This window comes from Geotrypetes seraphini, chromosome 9 (genome assembly GCF_902459505.1).
Source record: "Geotrypetes seraphini chromosome 9, aGeoSer1.1, whole genome shotgun sequence".
NCBI lineage: Eukaryota > Metazoa > Chordata > Amphibia > Gymnophiona > Dermophiidae > Geotrypetes > Geotrypetes seraphini.
Genome location: NC_047092.1, coordinates 16,276,077 through 16,300,999, shown reverse-complemented (window position 1 = coordinate 16,300,999; position 24,923 = coordinate 16,276,077). Strand labels below are relative to the sequence as shown.

General features: G+C 44.2%; 1 protein-coding gene across 8 annotated transcripts in view; it reads left to right on the top strand.

The window, feature by feature from the left end:
- Positions 1 to 24,923, top strand: part of NRF1 (nuclear respiratory factor 1) — a 180,201-nt gene that overhangs the window by 25,097 nt on the left and 130,181 nt on the right. For all 8 annotated transcript variants that reach the window (XM_033958751.1, XM_033958745.1, XM_033958752.1 and 5 more), the window contains exons 2-5: positions 244 to 475; positions 8,113 to 8,227; positions 13,858 to 13,984; positions 21,205 to 21,345. In XM_033958751.1, the coding sequence (XP_033814642.1) occupies positions 253 to 475; positions 8,113 to 8,227; positions 13,858 to 13,984; positions 21,205 to 21,345 (606 nt within the window). In that variant the 5' untranslated portion in view covers positions 244 to 252. The remainder of the gene's footprint in view (positions 1 to 243; positions 476 to 8,112; positions 8,228 to 13,857; positions 13,985 to 21,204; positions 21,346 to 24,923) is intronic.

Genomic DNA, 24,923 nt, shown 5'->3' with positions numbered 1-24,923 from the left:
TTTCTTAATTCTCCCCTCGTGTCGGAGGAGAGTTAGATCTGAGAGCACAAATTAATCTGCTGTAAAATTACTTTTGGCTGCGAGTTGAATGTAGGAACCACTTTATTGTGAGTTAGCAAAAATATTACTCCTGACCTTTCAAATTTGTCCTATTGCATATTTGTCACTTCTGCCTTCTCAGAGTGTATTTTGGGTTAATAATGTCCGACTGACAGTCATTTTAAAATGTTTGTAATTGAACAGTAGTCGCTGATGGAGGAACACGGGGTGACTCAGGCGGAGCACATGGCCACCATTGAGGCGCATGCAGTGGCTCAGCAGGTGCAACAGGTCCACGTGGCCACGTACACTGAGCACAGCATGATGAGTGCAGACGAAGATTCTCCGTCATCCCCTGAGGACACTTCATACGATGACTCGGACATCTTGAACTCCACAGCTACGGATGAAGTCACTGCTCACTTGGCTGCCGCAGGTAAGGGGCTCGCTATTGTGTTGTCAGCTACAATATCAAAATGGTTTCCAAAATAAAAATATAAAGATAGAAAAGAATTCCATAAAACTAGGAAAGATCACACATTGCCACACAAATAAGAATCCAACTCAAGCGTACTATTGCAGGTAACATCAATCAGTCTTTTTAATCAGAAAATGGCAATTGGAAATAATGTGCTTAAAGCTGTCTTTTTAAAAATTTAACAGATTTTTCTTTTCGAAACGCCAGTGGCAAACTATTTCATAATGTTGGGGCCAAGTAAAAAAAAAAAAAAGTGCAATCTAGTGGATGCAAGATGTACTCTAGAGATATGGGGTGGGACAATAGAGTGGGCAGACTTGATGGGCTATAGCCCTTTTCTGCCGTCATCTTTCTATGTTTCTATATGCGGCATAATCATTCTGTTGTCATTCAAAGATCTTAATAGTGTACTAGGGACATATAGCATTGCTAAAGTGGAAAGATATGGAGGCTCCAGCTGAAATAATGCTGTATGAGCGAGAATTAATATTTCAAACTTTATTCTATATTGCATAGGTAGTCAGTGGAATCTTAGATATAACAGAGTGATATGTTCTCTACCTAACAAGCGAACAGCTGCATTTTGAAGGGTTATAAGAAATAAGAATTTTCCATACTGGGGCAGACCGAAGGTCCACCAATCCCAGTATCCTGTTTCCAATAGTGGAAAACCCAGGTCCCAAGTACCTGGCAGAAGCCCAAATGGGAGTAGCAACATTCCAGAGCTCATATTGTGATGTCATAATGCCTCATTTCACCAATGCCTAAGAGCCAACCTCATCAGTGATGCCACAATGGCTTGACTGTCCTACACTTGGCTCACATAAGAACATAAGAATTGCCATACTGGGACAGACCGAAGGTCCATCAAGCCCAGTATTCTCTTTCCAAAAGTGGCCAACCCAGTTCCCAAGTACCTAGCTAAATCCCAAGTAGTAAAAGAGATTTTATGCTGCTTATCCTAGGAATAAGCAGTGGATTTCCCAAAGCCATCTCAATAATGGCCAATGGACTTCTCGTTTAAGAAACTATCCAAGCCTTTTTTAAACCCTACTAAGCTAACTGATTTCACCACATTCTCCAGCAATAAATTCCAGAGTTTAATTACATGTTGTGTGAAGAACTATTTTCTTCAGTTTGTTTTAAATCTACCACTTAGTAGCTTCATCGCATGGCCCCCTAGTCCTAGTATTTTTGGAAAGAGCGAACAAGCGATTCACATCTACCCTTTCCACTCCACTCATTATTTTATAGACCTCTATCATATCTCCCCTGAGCCGTCTCTTCTTCAAGCTGAAGAGCCCTAGCCGCTTTAGCCTTTCCAAATAGGGATGTCATCCCATCCCTTTTATCATTTTTGTTGCCCTTCTCTTTATCAGATAACAGTCCTGCATATACCAGGTTTCCGTAATCTAATTTAGTCAACAGAAAAGCATGAAGGAGAGTACGTAAAGTTTCTCCTTCATTCTAAGTTGCCTTAGAACTCCAAACTAGAGAATGACACAGTGACAAAATTCATCACCGTTCCCGTCCCCGCGGATAACCGCGGTAAACCATCTTCATGTCATTCTTTAAGGAGAGAGGGAAGAATCAGAGAATGAATGGCCACAACCACTGACCCTCAAGCTTTGCTCTGAAGAATGCTGGTGTAGAAGGACTGAGGTTGAAACAGATACTAAAGAATGACAGTCTCTGGTATCCAGAGCAGATATTGTGATGTCATAATGCCTCATTCCACCAGTGCCTAAGAGCCAATCACATCAGTGATGTCACAATGGCTTCATTATCCTTGGCTCACATAAGAATCAGAGTATGAATGGCCACAACCACTGACCCGCAGCTTTGCTTTGAAGAATGCTGGTGTAGAAGGACTGAGGTTGAAACAGACACTAAAGAATGACAGTCTCTGGTATCCAGAGCAGATATTGTGATGTCATAATGCCTCATTCCACCAGTGTCTAAGAGCCAATCACATCAGTGATGTCACAATGGCTTCATTATCCTTGGCTCACATAAGAATCAGAGTATGAATGGCCACAACCACTGACCCGCAGCTTTGCTTTGAAGAATGCTGGTGTAGAAGGACTGAGGTTGAAACAGACACTAAAGAATGACAGTCTCTGGTATCCAGAGCAGATATTGTGATGTCATAATGCCTCATTCCACCAGTGCCTAAGAGCCAATCACATCAGTGATGTCACAATGGCTTCATTATCCTTGGCTCACATAAGAATCAGAGTATGAATGGCCACAACCACTGACCCGCAAGCTTTGCTTTGAAGAATGCTGGTGTAGAAGGACTGAGGTTGAAATAGACACTAGAAAATGACATGGGATTATTTCCCACGGTTATCCGCGGGGACGGGAACGGTGATGAATTTTGTCACCATGTCATTCTCTACTCCAAACCCCTTTTTTTAATCATTTCTGATACTTGTTCTTTAAAGGTTAGCCAAAAGTCTATTAGAATCCCTAGATATTTTAAACTCTACCACTATAGCACTGCTTTGACCTAACATCAATTTAAATTGGGGCCTATCTGGACTCCCTGTAATGCGGCGAGCAATAGTTCTGTCAACATTTAATACTAATTGATTTCTGCACCTGTCCTAAGAGGTAGAGTGGAAGTCTTTACATATAACAAGCTGTACAAGTAAGATGGATACTATTCTGTAATTGTAGACAAAACTTATTGATATTTCTGACTATTATATAAGTGACAATATTCTATTGATTGCTACCTCTTGTGGTTTATGGCTTCTGTCAATCCTTACTGCCACGGTATTAACGTAGGACAAAATCTTTTCCAGAGAAAGGAAAATGGTAAAACCAGAGGACCTAATTTGAGGTTGGGGGGTGGTAGATTCAAGAGCAATGTTAGGAAATTCTACTTTACGGAGAGAGGGTGGTGGATGCCTGGAATGCGCTCCCGAGAGAGGTGGAGGAGAGGAAAACGGTGACTGAGTTCAAAGAAGCGTGGTCTGAACACAGAGGATCTAGAATCAGAAAATAATGGTAAATATTGAAGAACTAAGGCCAGAACTGGGCAGACTTACCCGGTCTATGTCTGTATATGGCCTTTTGGTTGAGGATGGGCGGGGGGAGGGCTTCAATAGCTGGGAGGGTGTGCATGGGCTGAAGTGAGCTTTGACGGAGACTTAAGCAGTTGGAGCCCAAGCACAGTATCGGGTAGAGCTTTGGATTCTTGCCCAGAAATAGCTAAGAAGAAAAAAATAAAATTAAAAAAAAAATAATAATAATAATTAAATTGAATCAGATTGGGCAGACTGGATGGACCATTCGGGTCGTTATCTGCCGTCATCTACTATGTTACCTGATTGTAAGTTCATTTAGGAACCGGGGGTGGGGAGGGGGGAGATGGGGTAATGCATAAAATGATAATGACTTGCTATTCTATTGTTTGAAGTTCTTTCACTGTCCTATGGTTTTGCTGAGTCATCAACAAAATTGTTTCAAAAGTAAAAATTAAAATGGCATCCTTAAATTATCTTAAATATGAATTATTTGTGGGGAGGGGAGCGTCTCAGCACACCATGGTTCCTCTGTCTGTTCAGTTCCAACATCCTTGCATCCATCTCCAGCTAGTTGGAAAAAGACTGGTGGGTACACTCTAGTGCAGGCAACTTGGATCCTCAAGTGCCACAGTAGAGAATGACATGGTGGCAGTAACCCGCCGAAATGGTTGGGGGGGAAGTGGAAAGTGCTCACTGTGGGCACGGGGACAAGGCCATCCACTGCCCCATGGAGCGGTGAATGGCCTTGTCCCCGCAGTTAAGGGAGGGAAGGCGGGCACCGAACGCACGCGGCCCCCTCCCTACCTCCGGCTAAATCTATCTCCCTCCCTCCCCCTTACCTTCGCGGCGCTTTAGGAAAGAAACTGAAGCCGGCAAAGCTTGCCTGTGCCGCCCTGTAGTCGCGTGTGTGTGAGCGGAAGCTTCTCCTCTGACGCAACTTCCGGGCGGGCAGCACAGGCAGGCTTCGCCGGCTTCAGTTTCTTTTCTAAAGCGCCGCGAAGGTAAGGGGGAGGGAGATAGATTTGGCTGGAGGTAGGGAGGGAGGGAGGGAGGGAAGGGGCAACGCGCGCGATCGGTGACCGCGCGCCTTCCCTCCCTTAAGTTTCTTTATGCCGAGAAGGTAAGGGAGAGGGAGGGAGATTCTCGGGCCGCTGAAGGGCGGTGAGGTGGCGAGAGGGAAGGGTGGATGCTGCGGGGACGGGGACAGGGCGGTGAAGGGGATGGCGGGGTTGGGGCGGTGGTCCGGTGACGGGGGACATATTTTTTTTCCCCACTTGTCATTCTCTATGCCACAGGTAGGTCAAATTTTCAGGAAATCCACAATGACCATGCACGAGATGGATTTACAAACAATGGAGGTGGTACATGGAAGTTTGTCTTGTGCATAGTCATTGTGGATACCTTGAAAACCTGAGCGCTTGAGGATCCGAATTGCTGCAGTGCAAATTCAGTGACGTTTAAATGTAATCTCTATATTTAGATTGAGAAGGATTTTTTTTTTTTTTTTACTGCTCTGGATTGGCTACCAATTGATAGGCAAATGTGTTTCACCTCTTCCTGGATAACAAGATGGGGGATAGAAATCTGTATTCCCTGCAGCAAGTATGTTGCTCCTTTCAGGTTTCTGACAGAGATTTCCATCTCGTTTTCTCTCTTGGTATCCACAAAAGAACACTTACCTTTTTCTTAGTTAACATAGCTTAACATATGTGACTTAATGAACTGGCCCTATTTAAAATAATAGGGCTGCATTAACATGCATAATGACTGGGATAACCTTGCAAATGGTTACTAAAAACTTGAAAAATTGGGATAGATTTAATTTCTCCTTTTGGTGGAATTCTTTATGTTTATGCTATAAATATGAAAAAATGTATGCAGAAATTTTGTGTAATAATAAGATACAGTGGTGCCTCGCATAACGGACGCCTCGCACAGCGAACGCTGCGCACAACGAACTTTATGTCTTGATTCGTACAACGAACTTCGTTTCACACAACGAAGTCGCCCGAGCTGCATCCTTCCGCGCAGGCACTGCGCTTAACTGCCCTCTCTCCGCCTGGCTCCCTCTTGCCCCCCCCGACTCCCCGACACGATCGGGGCAAGAGGGAGCCCAAGCCCTCTTGCCCCCCCGACTCCCCGACACGATCGGGGCAAGAGGGAGCCCAAGCCCTCTTGCCCCCCCGACTCCCCGACACGATCGGGGCAAGAGGGAGCTCAAGCCCTCTTGCCCCCCCGACTCCCCGACACGATCGGGGCAAGAGGGAGCCCAAGCCCTCTTGCCCCCCCGACTCCCCGACACGATCGGGGCAAGAGGGAGCTCAAGCCCTCTTGCCCCCCCGACTCCCCGACACGATCGGGGCAAGAGGGAGCCCAAGCCCTCTTGCCCCCCCGACACGATCGGGGCAAGAGGGAGCTCAAGCCCTCTTGCCCCCCCGACTCCCCGACACGATCGGGGCAAGAGGGAGCCCAAGCCCTCTTGCCCCCCCGACTCCCCGACACGATCGGGCCAGGAGGGAGCCCAAGTCCTCCTGGCCACGGCGACCCCCTAACCCCACCCTGCACTACATTACGGGCAGGAGGGATCCCAGGCCCTCCTGCCCTCGACGCAAACCCCCCCTCCCCCCAATGACCGCCCCCCCCAAGAACCTCCGACCGCCCCCCAGCCGACCCGCGACCCCCCTGGCCGACCCCCACGACACCCCCAACCCCCTTCCCCGTACCTTTCTGTAGTTGGCCGGACAGACGGGAGCCAAACCCGCCTGTCCGGCAGGCAGCCAACGACGGAATGAGGCCGGATTGGCCCATCCGTCCCAAAGTTCCGCCTACTGGTGGGGCCTAAGGCGCCTGGGCCAATCAGAATAGGCCCGGGAGCCTTAGGTCCCTCCTGGGGGCGGGGCCTGAGGCACATGGGCCCAACCCGACCATGTGCCTCAGGCCCTGCCCCCAGGAGGGACCTAAGGCTCCCGGGCCTATTCTGATTGGCCCAGGCGCCTTAGGCCCCACCAGTAGGCGGAGCTTTGGGACGGATGGGCCAATCCGGCCTCATTCCGTCGTTGGCTGCCTGCCGGACAGGCGGGTTTGGCTCCCGTCTGTCCGGCCAACTACAGAAAGGTACGGGGAAGGGGGTTGGGGGTGTCGTGGGGGTCGGCCAGGGGGGTCGCGGGTCGGCTGGGGGGGCGGTCGGAGGTTCTTGGGGGGGGGCGGTCGTTGGGGGGAGGGGGGGTTTGCGTCGAGGGCAGGAGGGCCTGGGATCCCTCCTGCCCGTAATGTAGTGCAGGGTGGGGTTAGGGGGTCGCCGTGGCCAGGAGGACTTGGGCTCCCTCCTGGCCCGATATTGTCGGGGAGTTGGGGAATCGGCGGGGCAAGAGGGCTTGGGCTCCCTCTTGCCCCGATCGTGTCGGGGAGTCGGGGGGGCAAGAGGGCTTGGGCTCCCTCTTGCCCCGATCGTGTCGGGGAGTCGGGGGGGCAAGAGGGCTTGGGCTCCCTCTTGCCCCGATCGTGTCGGGGAGTCGGGGGGCAAGAGGGCTTGGGCTCCCTCTTGCCCCGATCGTGTCGGGGAGTCTGGGGGGCAAGAGGGCTTGAGCTCCCTCTTGCCCCGATCGTGTCGGGGGTGCCAGGGACCACACGGAGTCACCCACCGTACCACCCGATTCGGGTAAGCGCAGGTATCGGTGGGTGGCTTATTTGCGGGGGGGTGCCTTATTTTACATTTTTTTCTAAAAAGGGGGGGCTGTCTTATTTGATGGCCCTGCCTTATCATCGGGGAAACACGGTAGAAAAAAAAAAAAAAATGAACAGTTAAGTCCCAGTTTTTGCCGCTGAGACTCTGCCCTCTCTCACTGTAAAATTAGACTCTACTTAGTCTGTCTTTAAATTTAAAAAATGTGTGTTGTTTTAAAAAACAATTATGTTTTTAGATGTATCTAAATAAAAATAATAACCAAAAATTTATCTTTTTTTATGTCATCTTAGCATATTTTATGCTGCAGAACGAATTATTTTTTTTTACATGTATTCCTATGGGAAAACGCGTTTCACATAACGAACGTTTCACATAACAAACTTGCTCCTGGAACCAATTAAGTTCGTTGTGTGAGGCACCACTGTATTTAAATTAACTTGGGGTCCATTGACAAGTTTTGTTAACACTGATCAGCTGGATTATCCTATTTGATTTCCACATTCAGGGAGGGTGGGGTATTATATTTTATTGTATTAATTGACCAAATGAAAGAATTTGGGTTCTTGAATAGGGTGGGGAGGGGGGGGGAAATGTTTTGTAGTATTTCTCTGAACAATTGTAAGTGCTATCTTGAAGTCAGTTGTATGTATAATTCAATGCACTGTTTTCATATGGAAAATTAATCAAGATTTATTAAAAAAAACATGCACTTCGGCTTTTTTAAATTAACAAGAATTGCATTTATTTAACATGGGTTAGTACGTTTTACTGAATAGGGATTTCATTGATACAATTCATATAATGAATTGATTTTTTTAAAATTAAGTATGCTATATGGAGCGCCAAATAAACTGAATGCCCATCTTTGGTTGCAGGTCCTGTTGGAATGGCAGCGGCTGCCGCTGTGGCAACAGGAAAGAAACGAAAACGGCCTCATGTTTTTGAATCCAACCCTTCAATCCGTAAGAGGCAGCAGACGCGGTTATTACGGTGAGAAACTCCTGTTAGAGCAGGAGTTCTCAACTCGGTCTTTGGTACATACTTAATCAGGTTTTCAGGATACCCACAATGAATATGCAGGAGAGAGATCTGCATACAGTGGAGGCAGTGAAAGCAAATCTCTCTCTTGCATATTCATTGTAGATAATCTGAAAACCTGACTGTCTAAGTGTGTCCCAAGGATTGGTTGAGAACTCATGTGCTAAGAGTAATTGATGGAGGGGGACCAGTGCGTTTAGCCCGTGAACTCTCAATTTGGAGAAAGCAGGTCAAAGCCCAGCTCTCCCGTTGACTGTCTGTATGGCCTCATGGAAGCTACAGTATCTCTCGGCACCTCAGTCGTAATCCCTGTTCCGCCATTCATGTGTGATCTTGTACAGATAGCTTTATGTACCTGTACCTGAGTTCTAATCTACACTGCAGTTGGTTTGGACCATGCAACACAGTCTTCGTTGTGTCTTATTGATCAAGTAGGTTTTGTCATTGCTAGTACGTGTTACCCAGATTGGCACAAGCAGCCAGCACCAAAGGGGAGAGTGTGGCGCAGTGGTTAATGCTACAGCCTCAGCACCCTGGGGTTGTGGGTTCAAACCCACGCTGCTCCTTGTGACCCTGGGCAAGTCACTTAATTCCCCCCCCCATTGCCCCAGGTACATTAGCTAGATTGTGAGCCCGCCGGGACAGACAGGGAAAAATGCTTGAGTACCTGAATAAATTCATGTAAACCGTTCTGAGCTCCCCTAGAAGAACTGTATAGAAAATTGAGTAAATAAATAGTGTGAAAAGTTTCAGCCTCTGATAACCAGAGCTGCAATTGTGACATCATAATGCCTCATCCACCAATAAGAGCCAACCTCATCAGTGATGTCACAATGGCTTGATTGTCCTATTCTTGTCCTATCCCGATATTGGATGAGGGAAATCTGAGGGATCCCTGTCAACATGGATTCACTAGGGGCAGGTCATGCCAATCCAATCTCATCAGCTTCTTTGACTGGGTGACAGGAAAACTAGACTCGGGAGAGTCTCTGGACATAGTGTACTTGGATTTCAGTAAAGCTTTTGACAGTGTCCCACACCGTAGACTATTAAACAAGATGAAATCAATGGGGTTGGGTGAGAAACTAACTGCATGGGTCAATGATTGGCTGAGTGGAAGACTTCAAAGGGTGGTGGTCAACGGCACCCTCTCTGAGACATCGAAGGTGACTAGCGGAGTGCCGCAGGGATCAGTACTGGGACCGTCCCTTTTCAACATATTCATAAGGGACTTGACCCAGGGGCTTCAGGGAAAAGTAGCACTGTTCGCCGACGACGCCAAACTGTGTAACATAGTAAGTGAAAGCAATCTCAAGGATAATATGACGCAGGATCTGCTCACACTGGAAAACTGGTCCTCGACATGGCAGCTGGGATTCAACGCTAAGAAGTGTAAGGTCATGCATCTCGGCAGCAGAAATCCATGCAGAACATACACCTTGAATGGAGAAGCACTAGCTAGGACTTCAGAAGAACGGGACTTGGGAGTAATCATCAGTGCAGACATGAAAGCTGCCAAACAAGTAGAGAAGGCCTCGTCCAAGGCAAAGCAAATGATGGGATGTATCAAGAGAGGCTTCGTCAGCCGCAAACCTGAAGTCATAATGCCACTGTATAGAGCCATGGTGAGACCTCATCTGGAATACTGTGTGCAATTCTGGAGGCCACATTACCGTAAAGATGTGCTTCGAGCCGAGTCGGTCCAGCGGATGGCCACTAGAATGGTCTCCGGACTCAAGGGTCTCTCATACGAAGAAAGACTGGGCAAATTGCAGCTCTATACTCTAGAGGAACGCAGGGAAAGGGGTGACATGATTGAGACATTTAAATACGTCACAGGTCGTGTAGAGCTGGAAGACGACATATTCGTTCCCAAGGGACCCTCGGTCACAAGGGGGCACCCGCTTAAACTTAGAGGAGGGAAATTTAGTAGTGACACCAGGAAGTACTTCTTCACAGAAAGGGTGGTGGATCAATGGAACATACTTCCGGTGCAGGTGATCAAGGCCACCAGCGTGCTCGACTTTAAGAATAAATGGGACATCCACGTGGGATCCCTACGAAGGTCGAGCTAAGGAACTAAGTCATATGCACTCAGACTTAATGGGGTGGGTCAGTAGAGTGGGCAGACTTGATGGGCTGTAGCCCTTTTCTGCCGTCATCTTTCTATGTTTCTATGTTTCTTGGATTACTTTTACTACATTTTGATTTCTAGAGAGGCGCAGTGGTTAAAGCTACAGCCTCAGCACCCTGAGGTTGTGGGTTCAAACCCCACGCTGCTCCTTGTGGCCCTGGGCAAGTCACTTAATCCCCCCCCCCCCCATTGCTCCAGGTATATTAGATAGATTGTGAGCCCGCCAGGACAGACAGGGAAAATGCTTGAGTACCTGAATAGTCTCATGTAAACCATTCTGAGCTCCCCTGGGAGAACGGTATAGAAAATTGAATAAATAAATTAATTAATTAATAAGTGCAGCAACAATTGCAAACGTATATTCAGGAACTGATTCCATGCCATGTTTATTATTTATATTCTGCATATCCTACAATTCTGTGCGGATTACAAATTATTCAGGGACTGAGGCATTTTTCCTTATCCTGATGGGCAACAGATAACCACAGACCCTATAAAACTAGGACCACTGGAGGCAGAACTCAAGTCTAGTTCAAGACTAACGCAATCCCTGGAGAGGAAAAGATCTCAGAAACCCTGCAAACACTCCATTCGGGATAAATTTAGAGCTCCTTTTACTAAGCCGCGATATTGTTTTTAGCGAGCAGAATTGCCGCACGCACTAGACGCTAACGCCGGCATTGAGCTGGCATTAGTTCTAGCCGCGTAGCGTGTGTTTAGCGCACGCTAAAAATGCTATCGCGGCTCAGTAAAAACAGCCCTTGGTCTGCATATAGTTGGATTCCAATTTCGTTTAGCGATCGGATAACCTCCAGTGCCAGTGTTATGTAGTTGGTATCCCACAAACAATAGTCCCTGTGACGACCCTCGACAAAGCCCCTGTTTGAGGGGCAAAACGGGTCTCGTTGGGGAGGCAGTGAACGTTGAAGTGGTTCATCAAGTTTCAAGTTTTATTATAAATTTGATTGTTCGCTTATTCAAAATTCTAAGCGATGTACCCATCAATAAAATTACAAAATTATATTTAATGTGGGGATGGGAAGGTATGTTATGTGATTTAATGGGTTTATTCCTGATGAATGGGATGGGTGGGGGAGGGGTCTTTTTTATATGCATTTGACAATAATTGTTGGAATGTCAAGTGATTTGTACGAATTATTTGATTGAATTTTGTACACTTGTTGCAAGAGTTAAAACTGAATAAAGAATTTAAAAAAAAAAAATAAAATAAAATTACAAAATTTTAGGGGGTAACAAACGAAAAAATAAACCTTGCAGAACATATTAAGGACTAACCTTACAAACATATTTAAAACAAGAGGAAAGAATGGGAAAAGAAATACAAATTGTTGATAGTAGATGAGACAATTATGGGAAAAAACAATAGGAAGGGAGAGAGCAATGAGCGGTAGGAGCTTAACTGGCGGTTGCTTAAGATAAGTCCGAATTGTTTGACTTTTTCAATGTGCACCAGTTTGAGTGTCTTTTGATAAAATTCATAAGAACAAAACAAAAAGCAGAAAAAAGAAAAAAAAAGAAAAGCTTTATTGAACCGGAGAGGTTTTTTGATCAATGAACGAAACTGGAACCCGACTATGGGCTCCTTTTACGAAGCCGCGTTAGCGGCTTTAGCGCACGCGACTTTTAATCACCCGCTAATCCCTGCGCTTGTCAAAAAACTACCACCTGCTCAAGAGGAGGCGGTAGCGGCTAGCGCGGCCGGCGGTTTAGCCTGCGCTATTACGCGCGTTAAACCGCCAATGCGCCTTCGTAAAAGGAGCCCTATATGCAGACTAAGGGCTCCTTTTATGAAGGTGCGCTAGGGTTTTTAAGCGCACGCACAAAATTACCGCGCGTGCTAAGGCCCTAGCGCACCTTTGTAAAAGGAGCCCTAAATTTCTCCCGAATGGAGTGTTTGCAGGGTTTCTGAGATCTTTTCCTCTCCGGGGATTGCGTTAGTTTCTGATGGTTCTGATCCATATGTCGATCTCTGCATCCATTTATTGGCGATTTTAGAGTGAAGAGAAAGCACCATCTTGGTCTTTTGGTGGCTCTTCTGGCCTGACTTCAGTGGCTTTGCCTAAACTCTAGCGGGCATTCTCTCAGCGACGGGTGTGGGGTCAGAAGTTAGAGACTATGGGGCGTAAAATGTCCAGAAATGATGGGTAGGGTGTTGCTTTCTTCACTCCCCTTCCTCCCCGCTATTGCATGAAACTGCGAGGACTGCGGCTGGAGCCAGTTAGGGTTGTTAAGAGAAGGTATAACACATTTTAAGACTAATACTGAGAGATCTGAAAAGAAGGATTATCCCAGGACAAGCAGGCATGATATTCTCACATGTGGGTGACGTCATCTACGGAGCCCCGATGCGGCGCATGTGAGAATATATGCCTGCTGTCCCTGGATAACACCTGTTACGGTAAGTAACTGTGCTTTATCCCAGGACAAGCAGGCATGATATTCTCACATGTGGGTGACGTCATCTACGGAGCCCCGATGCGGCGCATCGGGGCTCCGTAGATGACGTCACCCACATGTGAGAATATATGCCTGCTGTCCCTGGATAACACCTGTTACGGTAAGTAACTGTGCTTTACCTTTGAAAGTTAGTCCAATAAAAACAATGTAATCACCATAATTCTTTTTTTGTTTTGCTTTATTTCTTCAACATATATTAAAATCAGCAAAACTTGGGGCTCCAATTGGAATTGGAAGGATCGGAGGAGATTAAATTACAACTTCTGGTGGAATTCTTTATGCCATATCTATAAAATGGAAAGGTTTATTGCATTACAACGGGGATATTTTAAGAAGTTTCAGGATGTATGGAAACCATTGACAAAGTATTGTAAAGATTAATTTGAAGTTGTTTCCCTTATATTTATCAACTTAAGGTATAGGGAGGGGGGGAAGTTTATTATTATATGTTTTATATGATAATGGAATATATGAGAGGGAGGGATGGGAAAGGGGAAGGGATAAGAATTTATGAAATATATCAATGATTGTTTGTAAGTGATGTATTTATTGTTAATATGAATGAATATATTTCACACTTAATGTATTTTTGAAAATGAATAAAGAATTAATAAAAAAATAAAAAAAAACTTGGGGCTCCTTTTACAAAGGTCCGCTAGCGTTTTTTGACGCACGCACGGATTAGCGCGCGCTATAGCGTGCGCTAGCTGAAAATCTACCGCCTGCTCAAAAGGAGATGGTGGCGGTTAGCACGGGGGGGGGGGGGCAATTTAGCGGGCGCTATTCCGCGCGTTAAGGCCCAAGTGTGGCTTGGTAAAAGGAGCCCTTAGAGGTTGATGGTGTTTGCTTTATTTGAATTGTGCACATATTCACACTGCGTGAATGGAACTGGCTGTACTCTGATAGTGTGAGTTTAGTTTTGTCTGCCTTGACTCATTCCTTTGTCTTTCTCCTGTATATTTGTCTTAAGGAAGCTCCGGGCCACATTAGATGAATACACGACCAGAGTGGGGCAGCAGGCAATCGTTCTGTGCATATCTCCTTCCAAGCCCAATCCCATCTTTAAAGTTTTTGGTGCTGCACCGTTGGAGAATGTGGTGAGGCCATAAGAAGCAAAAACAGCTACCAATGACTTGCTTTCTTTTTTCTTTTTTTCAGTTCAGTCTTTATTAAATTTTAACACATTACAAAATAAACAAAATAGATATTATACCATATATTTAGACTTGCAATAGGAAATTATTAACAATAACATATCAATATCTTATCCCTCCCTCCCTTATCCAAACCCTCCCTCCCACCCGCCAACCCTCTCCAACTTGCTTTCTAAACATACATCTCTGTCCTTTAAAAGAAAAAAGAAAGGGGAACTGAATAGCACCTGTGTAATTTTGTAATTTTCTTTTTCTTTCTCCTAAACATTATATTAGACTTATATCCTGCACAATACCTGTATAATTCAGTGTAGATTACAGCAAGAGTGAAAGATTGGACAATCCCCAGTTTACTCTATATTATCCTAAGAAAAACAGGCAGCATATTCTCACATGTGGGTGACATCATCCACAGAGCTGGGGTATGGACAGGTGCCTCGCTGCCCTGTTGGGATGTCTGCATGGCCAGTCCATTAAGATGCTGGTCCCTCCCACATCCAAATGGGCTTGATTTGGACGTTTTGAACATGGATGTTTTTACATTTGAAAATGGCCCAAAATGTTGGACGACCTAAAGATCAAAACGTCCAAATGGATCATTTTCCCCAAAAAAATATTTGGACGTCTAGCGGTTTCGAAAATGGAAATTTATTCTCCTAAGTTGCCAATTCTCCCACCATCTCACTTTGGTTAGCTTGGAGGCCATCCACTTGTAAGAATACCTGCCTGCTTGTCCTTGGATAAAGCACAGTTACTTACCGTAACAGTTGTTATCCAGGAACAGCAGGCAGCTATTCTCACATCCCACCCACCTCCCCTGGGTTGGCTTCTCTGCTAGCTATCTGAACTGAGGAAACGCGCCCTGCGCTGGGCAGGAAGGCACTCGCGCATGCGCGGTGCGGGCGACTCAAAACTTCAAGTTTCTTCAAGCAAGACTGCTTGTGAGATGTCCGCATCGGGGCTCCGTTGGATCACGTCACCCACTTGTGAGAATAGCTGCCTGCTGTCCCTGGATAACAACTGTTACGGTAAGTAACTGTGCCTTCCCTGCCCCAACTTTTGGACGTCTTGCGGGAAATGTCCAAAGTCAGGCTTAGATGCACTATCGAAATTACACCTTCACTTGTTAATTTTATTTTAAAAGGAAAACAATTCCATTTTAGAGGTTGCTTGCTATAAGAAACATGAATTAAAATTTGATTTATACCTCAGACCATGAGGACTTGAAAAACATAATATAATATCCTTAAATTGATATTTCTGAAGAGCATAATTGGATAAAATTACTGTATTTTTGGCTCCATAAGATGCACTTTTTTCCCCCCAAAAGTGGATGGAAATGTCTGTGCATCTTGAACGGAGAAACTTTAACTAGGACTTCAGCAGAACGAGATTTAGGAGTAATCATCAATGCAGACATGAAAACTGCCAATCAAGTGGAGAAGGCTTCATCTAAGGCAAGGCAGATATTGGGTTGTATCAATAGAAGTTTCGTCAGCCGAAAGCCTGAAGTCATAATGCCGTTGTACAGGGCCATGGTGAGACCTCATCTGGAGTACTGTGTGCAGTTCTGGAGGCCACATTACAGTAAAGATGTGCGCAGAATTGAATCGGTTCAACGGACGGCCACCAGGATGATCTCGGGGCTCAAGGGTCTATCGTACGAAGAGAGACTGAACAAATTGCAGCTCTACACTCTTGAGGAACATAGGGAGAGGGGAGACATGATCGAAACATTTAAGTACCTCACGGGACGTGTCGAAGTGGAAGATGATATTTTCTTTCTCAAGGGACCCTCGACCACAAGAGGGCACCCGCTCAAACTCAGGGGCGGAAAATTTCATGGCGACACCAGAAAGTATTTCTTCACAGAGAGAGTGGTTGATCATTGGAACAAGCTTCCAGTGCAGGTGATCGAGGCAGACAGCATGCCAGACTTTAAGAATAAATGGGATACCCATGTGGGATCCCTACGAGGGTCAAGATAAGGAAATTGGGTCATTAGGGCATAGACAGGGGGTGGGTAAGCAGAGTGGGCAGACTTGATGGGCTGTAGCCCTTTTTTGCCGTCATCTTCTATGTTTCTATTGCGTCTGGTGGTCTAATGGTAGGCCAGGACAGGAGGGACCTGTCTCAGCTTACTAACAATTCCCCCCCCAATACCTTTTTAAATCCTGGTGATCCAGCGGTGTATCAGCAGGAGCGAGCTTTCCGTGTTCCTGCCCTGCACTCCTGTCCCTCCTTCGCTGGATGGCTGCCTTAGATCTCACAGTCAGATCTCGCGAGAACTGATGGCAGCGGTGTGGGCCTAGGCTCGCTCCTGCCTTGTACGCCACTAGCTGCATGATCTGAGGCAGCCGTCCAGTGAGGGAAGGGCAGGAGCACTGGAAGCTCACTCCTCCTGATAAACTGCTGGACTCCCGGGGGAGAGGTGGTAAAATATTGTTAGTTAGCTGGGACAGATCCCTCCTGTCCTGGCCCACCACTAGACCACCAGAGGGAGGACAAGGTACAGGGCAGGGAGGAGGGACAGGGTGCAGAGCCTTGCAGGGAGGGGGGACAGGGTGCAGAGCCTAGCAAGGAGTGTGGGGTTGGGTGCAGAGCCTGGCAGGGAGTTTTTTTTGGGGGGGGCTGGGTGCAGAACCTGGTATATTTTATTAAATATATTAGTTCAGAATATTTTTTTTCTTGTTTTCCTCCTCTAAATCTAGGTGCATCTTATGGTCAGGTTTGTCTTATAGTGCAAAAAATACGGTAAATGAATAATGTGGTACCTGACCATATAATATTTTAAATACCATTACACAGGTCTTAAAATTGGCAGCTATTGTAGGTCTATCAGCAAAAGAGTTGTAAAGCCGAGCTTCAGTATTTGATTAGTTTGAATTTTTCTTAAATGATTCTTTTGATGACCAACATAAATACTATTACAATAGTCAAGCACTGAAAGAAGTAAGTTCTGTACCACAAGACGAAAAGCTGAAACATCCAAAAATCTACAAACACGTCTTAATTTTCTCATGAGTAGGAATGGCTTTTTAACCAAAGCATTAATCTGTGAGTCCAAAGAAAATGAACTTGATGGAGAAATCTCTAATATCTTAATGGAATTGTCAAACGTGAATTTGCGATTATCCAATTTTAAGATGATGGCATTCTAGACATTATCTAGCAAAATAGAAATTTAGGTGTTTTTTTGTTTAATTTGAGCTGGTGATTTTCTATCTAGGACTCAATAAGTTAAGTACAACTCATGCCATGTTGAACTGTCACTTTAAGATCAACTGCAGTTCACTTGTAAGCTTCCTCTGAGAGGGAATGCAGCCAGCAGGTGAAGAACTGAAAAATCCCTGAACTCCCTGAAGAGATCTGGGCTGTCACTGGAGAGAACTGTGGTTCACTGTGCAAGGAATCTTTTTATTGCATCAGTCTGTGGAGAGCATACACGAGTCCCATTATTCTCTCTTCCCTGATGGTAGAAACTTCTTGCTCAAAGCCTACACCATGCTGCTTGTTTCATCGATCTCCCTTTGTTGATGCCATTCCGCTCTCTGATTTCACTCCCACAGAGAGGCAGAGGTTGGTGTATGGTAGGAGTTGGGCTGTAAATAAGGTACCAGGGGCTGAAGAGGTGCATACCAAATTGTTCTTGCTTCAAAATAAGCCTGTGCTAAGTCGTCTTCCTCAGTTGAGTTTGATAATACTACTCTTTATCATAGGCGAGCATATGGTTTACTTTTATGGGGATGGGCCAGGTGCTCTCCCTGTGCACGGACTACAAAAGAGCACATGATGTCAGGAGATTCCTCATGCCTCAGAGGTGTGGGCAGGTAAAGTATTTAAATACCTTGACCACCTGAGACATCTGTAGTTTCCTTGCCAACCCAGACATCTGTAGTTTCCTTGCCAACCCACAGCCCCCTCCAGGTGTCAGACTATAACTGAAGAATACCGAATTCCTCCCCTGTTTGTGAGGGCAGGAGTCGCAACTGTAGCCCATCTGCTGTGTTTTGTGCTTCTGGGGTTTGCCAGTTCATCCAAACCCCATTAGAACGCCATTTTTTTGTTTGTTTGTTTGTTTTAATTGCACTTCTCAAGTTAAATATAAGAATAATTTTTTTTTATGACAAAAGAAAACTAAATAAAAGAAAAATCCAGTCACGGGACGCTTCCCTAATTAATGACCCAATATAGAAAATCCCGAGAGTGGGAAAAATCAGTGAAAAGTTACAAAGAAAGCTAAGAGCTCCTTTTACTAAGCCGCGTTAGGGCTTTAACGTGTGGAATAGCGTGCGGTAGACCTTAATGCCAGCATTGAGCTGGCGTTAGTTCTAGAAGCGTAGTGCACGGTAATTTCCTGCGTGTGCTAAAAACGCTAGCACACGTTAGTAAAAGGAGCCCTAAGCGAAGAGGAGATGGAGACTAGAACGTGGGGTGGTGTTCATATATATGCTGTATCTGTTTCTGGAAGGCAAAATGTATGCCTTTTATTAAAAAAATACCCTCCCTAAAAGTACACCTCCAAGGCAGTGTGCGTATGCGTCGGTAAGAATTGCAGTGTATGTATTATTTTAAAAGTGCCAGTCCTGCCTCTTCTCTGCCATCCAAAATGCCAGTGCATTTATCGCATAAATGTAGGCACTAGGGCCCTGTTTCTCATAGGAACGCTGAAAGTTAGGTGGTGGGAGGCGTCCTTCCGCCGCCTAACTTAATTGGTTTAATTGATGATAACTGACGCGGTAATTAGAAACATAGAAGATGACGGCAGATAAGGGCCATAGCCCATCAGGTCTGCCCACTCTACTGACCCACCCCCAAGTCTACTATCCTAGGGCTCCCACTCCTGGGGACAGGTTCCCTTGGCTTAACCCTCTAAGGGATCCCACATGGGCATCCCATTTGCTCTTAAATTCTTGCACGCTGTTTGCCTCGATCACCTGCACTGGGAGCTCGTTCCAAGGATCAACCACTCTCTCGGTGAATAAATATTTCCTAGTGTCGCCATGAAATTTCCCACCCCTGAGTTTGAGCGGATGCCCTCTTGTGGCTGAGGGTCCTTTGAGAAAGAGAATCTCTTCTTCCATCTCGATACGGCCGGCAATATACTTCAACATCTCGATCATGTCTCCTCTCTCCCTACGTTCCTCGTGCCAGTTAAAACTAATTTGAAAACAAAATGCAGGGGACTAGGGGACACTCGATGAAGTTACAGGGAAGTGCTCTTAAAACCAATAAGAGGAAATTTTTTTCACTCAGAGAATAGTTAAGTTTTAGGGAAATGCAAAATGTCCAGCTGCATTGAACCGCTACCACCTTACCATGTATGAAACTAACTTGGTTGATGGACAAATGGCTGATTAGCTGTTATAAGTCCTCTCTTTCCCCATTTGATCAATATAGGGCCTGAAAAATAAAGTTAATTAGAGTGAAAATAGCTTGAATCAGGTAGCTTAACATAGACATTTTTAAAAATCAGGATTGTTTATTGAAAACTTCTATACCACTACTAATGACTGGGGAGTCAATTCAGAGCAGTTTACATGAGCTATAAAGTTGGCGTTTTCTGAGATGGTTTTCAAAGTAACAATCTAATCTAATTTCCATCTTATATACCGGATCATTGCAGCAAGGACTCAAGCTGGTTAACAAAGTTTAAAAGAATATAATAGAAAACAATAATGAAGGTAATAGAAAATTTTTCAATAAATTAGATCAGTCCTCAGTTAAGAATCTCTGAAAGAGATAAGTTTTCAGATTTTTCCTAAAAAGTGGTAGAGATAATGACGTTCTGATAATCGAGGGAAGATCGTTCCAAACTTTTACCAAGGAATAGGATAAGGAATGTGAGAATTTACCTAGGGTTTTAATCCCTTTAACAGAAAGGAAGAGCAGTTTAAATGTATGTGTATTCATGGTAGTGTGAAATTGAAGAGAGTTAAATGATAGAGGTAATAAAGGCGAAAAAATTCCATGTAAAATTTTAAAAATTCCATTGGCACACTTAAATTGAATTCACCAGTAAACAGGAAGCCAATGAAGTAACCTCAACAATGGAGAGGCATGATCATATTTATGTCTTCCAAAAATTAATTTGGCCGCAGTGTTCTGAATAAGTTGTAGCCTCTTCAGATTAAATTTGGTTAATCTGATATACAGGAAATTTGCATAATCCAGATGTGCCAAAATAATCGCTTGAACCAAAACCGCAAAATGATTTTGATGGGAAAAAACCCTCGAACTCTCCTCAACATCCGTAAACTAAAATAGCACTTTTTAGATAAATTGTTAATTGGATTATTTAAAGACAAAGAAGAATCTAAAATAAAACCAAGGATCCTGGCAGGGGAGATGTGCCCCTTGGTCCAGCTCTCACAAGTCATTCATAAAACTCCAGAGGACCTGATCAGGCTCTCTGCACACCCTTTTAGGGATAACCAAGGCCCAGGGGTAAATGGGTGCAGCTGGAGAATGTCTCTGAACTGTCCCTGCTAGTGGACTCTGTTGATATAGGCCACATATAAGGCAAAGATCTGCTGAATTGGGGGAAAATGCTGAGAGTTTAGAGGGAAGGGCAGGCAAAAGAATTCAGCAGAAATGTGGAGTTCAGTCTGCGGCTACATATGGAGTCACCACTGTGGACTGAGGAGGGAGGAGAGGAGATTAGAGCAAAGCATCTACCAGTGGTCCCAGAGCAGAAGGCTGTGTTTAGAACAGTAACATTGAAAAAATGGCATTATTTTTACTGCATTTCATAAATTTGGAAAATTGACTTACAAGGGTAAGCATGCAAAACTATAAATAATGCCCAGTTCCCACACCTGTACCTGCAGATTTTCATAAACCCAGGCAATTAATGCTAATTCATCTAACCGATTTGGCTTATATGCCTGCAATAAAGTATCTCACTAGTATCGCTTTGGAACACCCACCTCATTTTAGATGCCTACCGGTGTTACTTGGAGTTTCATCATCCCTTTCTTTTATTTCATGCAATCCTGGCTTGATATCTTGAATGTACAGGGAGGGAGCAGAGTTGTTGTATTTTTATCTCCCAGCTGTGACCTTGTTTGCTCACTTGGCCCTAGAGCCTCTGTTACCTAGCAGGATCACTCTCTCTGGCAGCTTTTCGCCTTGTTTACCTGGGCCGCCTTTATTCCCTACAGGTGCGTAAGTACAAGACCATGATCCTGGAAGACCTGGAGTCGGCATTGGCAGAACATGCGCCTGCGCCACAAGAGGTTAACTCCGAATTGCCGCCCCTAACCATCGACGGAATTCCAGTCTCGGTGGATAAGATGACCCAGGTAAGCAAGGACTGGAAACTGCTTGTTTGATATGTCAAGCCTAATCCTTTCACATTGCTGAAGCTCCCTTGTCTCTCTTCAAGATCTCATGTGATTACCCGGGCCAACAAACATGTCGTCATAGCCCTTTTCCTTTCTAGTTTCTAGACTGTTCGGTGTAGAGAATGGATAATTTAGTTTTCTAGTATCTCGGCTTTATCCCTTTTTTAAAACTGGCTTGCTCTGCAACTTTTGAGCAATATCTCTTTGTGTTTTTAGCAAGATTCCTTCCTGTCCTGAGCAGGCTGGACAGAGACTGTTGCTTTTTACTGCTAACTTTCAACAGATGTTTGTACATTGCAAGAGATTGCATTTTCTCATGAACAATAAAAACCAGTACAGAAATCAGACTGGGTTCTTCTCCAAGTACTAAATTACTGACTAACATGTTTGGTTTTCTCCTTCCTGCCACCATTTTACAGTATTTCTTATTTAAAGAGATTTATAAACACGTCACTGGGCAGGAAACAATATTACGTAGGAATCACTTTTTATTCAGACAATAGCACCCTTCCCCTTGACTCACTCATTTTACTTTGACCTGATAGAAGGAATTCCATCTCCCAAAAATTAGTTAAGTAATAAGCTAGTTCAATTAAAAAAAAAAGTTCATCTTATATTATTTTTTGCCAACTTTTGTTTCTAGCAGATATTCTGAAAGGCAAAATGCCCACTCAGAAACAGCTAGAAAATCTCTTGTTACCAAGTTTTAGATCCGTGCACCCATGGGTTTTGTGTAACTTTTCATTTGCAAGAAGCATGTAAACACTATTTAATCACAGATTTAATATTGGAACAAATTGCATCAGAGTTTGTGTTTTGAGGCCAGCAAGCAGAGTAAGATCTTAAAATGAATATTGAATGTTTTCAATAGGATGGAAATAACCTATGTATACTTTGTCACTTGGCTCAGGAATATTGTCGTTAGTCATGAGATGTCACTTATACAGTGCCTTGATTTTTAAAAAGCTTTTTTTAAGTGGGCAGTATTGCAATACTAGTGTTCTCATCTCTTTTGCTGTAAGTGTACAAATAGTTTGTTCAGATGTTCTTAGTAGATAAGACATATGTACTGTAGATGTACTGATCATATCCTCTTGTTTTGTCCTGATTTCTCTGTCCTGATTATCTTGTGTACAAGAACATTGCTCGGGCCTAGGTGGTTTTCTTGTGGCTCATACAAGAAGTGATTGAGGATTTTGAAAATTCCTTTTGTGTATCCAGGCCTTCTGACTTGAGTGCAGGTGAATCCATAGATATCAGCTCTGTGGATGTTTGATCACTCCCATTATAGAGTGAATGTCCTCACTGTGTCCAGAGAGGAGTATTTTCTGCTGAGATTAGCATCCCCCTTTATTTTGAAATGTGAGTACGTATGCCAAAATCAGGATGCTTCTATTTGTTCCTTAGTAAAGTGTGAGTTACCTTATGGATAGCTGAAGATTGACCTCTGGGAGCAGAATGTGAAAAGTATGAGAAGGGGCAGCTGTCTTGCACCATATGATCCGGTCCTGCTAATTGTAGAAATTATTTGCATGAGCCTGTTCAATATCCCAGCGTTGAGCTTTCATATTGAAATGTTTTAGGACCTGGAAGTCCATCCTGCAGGCTGATAAGAAAAGAGGGCAGTGCATTTTTTGTTCTAATCTGGTCTCTGATGCTTGTCTCTTTTGATAAACTAAACTAAACCTTAGGTTTGTATACCGCGCCATCTCCGCAAGCGTAGAGCTCGGCACGGTTTACAGAATTAGGAGGAAAGGAACTACAATGAAGGGTTATAAGAGAGGAACTAAGAAGATAGAGAGGGACAAGGGTACCAGAGAGCGGGAGGTGATTAGATTTTTGAATAGAGCCAAGTTTTCGCGGAAGGATTGGAAGGAACTTGAATTTCTGAGCGGGGATGAGAGGTTGTTCCAGATAAATAAGAGAGGGAGGATTCTGACTACTACTAATGTCTTATATTTTGCAAGTCATGGTTTGGGCCTCAGCCCTGGGTGATGTGGTGGCCAGGAGCCAGTGTATTTTGACAGTATTCCTTGCCATCTCAGGGTGACTACATATGAGCACATCTTTTAGGTCTCCATGTACACTATAGCACACATCTCCTTTAGAAGTTTTATAAAGCAGCATTCTTATAGGAACCATGGGCATTGTTTTTTATTTATTTGAAATTTTGAGTCTTAATTTTTTTTTTTTAATGTTCAAAGATTTTTTTTATTGATGGTATTTCAGCAACAGCTAAAAATAACACAATACAATTCTCCATTGATCAACATACAGGAGTACAAGAGAAAAAAAGGAATACTGAATCCAACCCATCATCATTTTACAATACAATCTCCTTCCCCAATCCCCTGCACTCATCCAGCAGCTCTGTCCATCCCACCAGGGTCCTAGACTCTTATGGGCCCTGGAGGATACCATCCTTACTCCCCCTCTCCCTCCAGTTCCACATCAGCGTGCACTGTTGAACCAGTTATAATTTTGAGTTTTCTTTAAAACAGTTTAGCTTGTCAGCACTTGTTAAGTGTTATTTCTTCTTTTCTTTATTATGACTGTTACCATTTTTTCTGGGGGGTTTTGGGTTTTGTTTTTTGTTTTTTTAAACCTGTGCTCACCCTCCTTCTCCCTTTTTCACATCAGGTTTAAGTCTTGAGCATGTTGGCTTTAGTTGTTGACATTTCCAGTATTTCATTTCTCCCTCCTGAGATTCTTCTTGCAAGGCACCTCCCCTTCCATCTGCACTCCTCATGGCTGAGCAGGTGTCGTGGTTTTATAAGATGGCATTTTTAGGAAAAGACTAAGAATGATTCATTCTTGGATCTGAAATTTAATAGGGTCAATGTATGTGTAAAATCTTTTCTTTTTTAAAATAAATTCTTGGGCTGTTTTGGTGAACTGAATGATCAAATAAAGTAAGTCCACAGTTATTGGGCCTACCTGCTTAATTTAATAGCTTATAGACCACTTAGGGACCCTTTTATTAAAACTTAGCGCATGTTAATGGAATTAGGATGTGCTAAATGATAAGCCTATTTTATACCTATGGGCTTCTTAGCATTTAGTACACATTAATTCTGTTAGTGCATGCTAAGCTTTAGTTAAAAAAAAATGAAAAAAAACCCCAACCCTCTACATAGGTCAAAACTTTTCAGACAGTATAATGTAAAAATTGTAATACATAAAACATTGAGGGAATTTTATAATGCTTTTTCCCACATATAAATATATTCCTTATCCTGCTAGATCAGACCAAAGGGGGCCTACTACTAGCAGACGGAGATAGATAACCGGTCTTCCAGTAACATCACCAGGATAAGGGCCGATGCAGCCTGGAACTCTCCTATATTTCTATACCTACCACAGATAATGCAGGTTGAACTCGTGCAGTGGGTTCTCTGCCCTAGCTTCACCGTGGCCTGTGTCCCTTGCAATAAAGTCCTTTGGCCATTGTTGCTGCTGGGACAGTTGAGTCAGGCAGGGGGGAGAATCTTGTCAGCAATGTGTTTCAGATACTTTGGACAAAATACAAGAAGTGC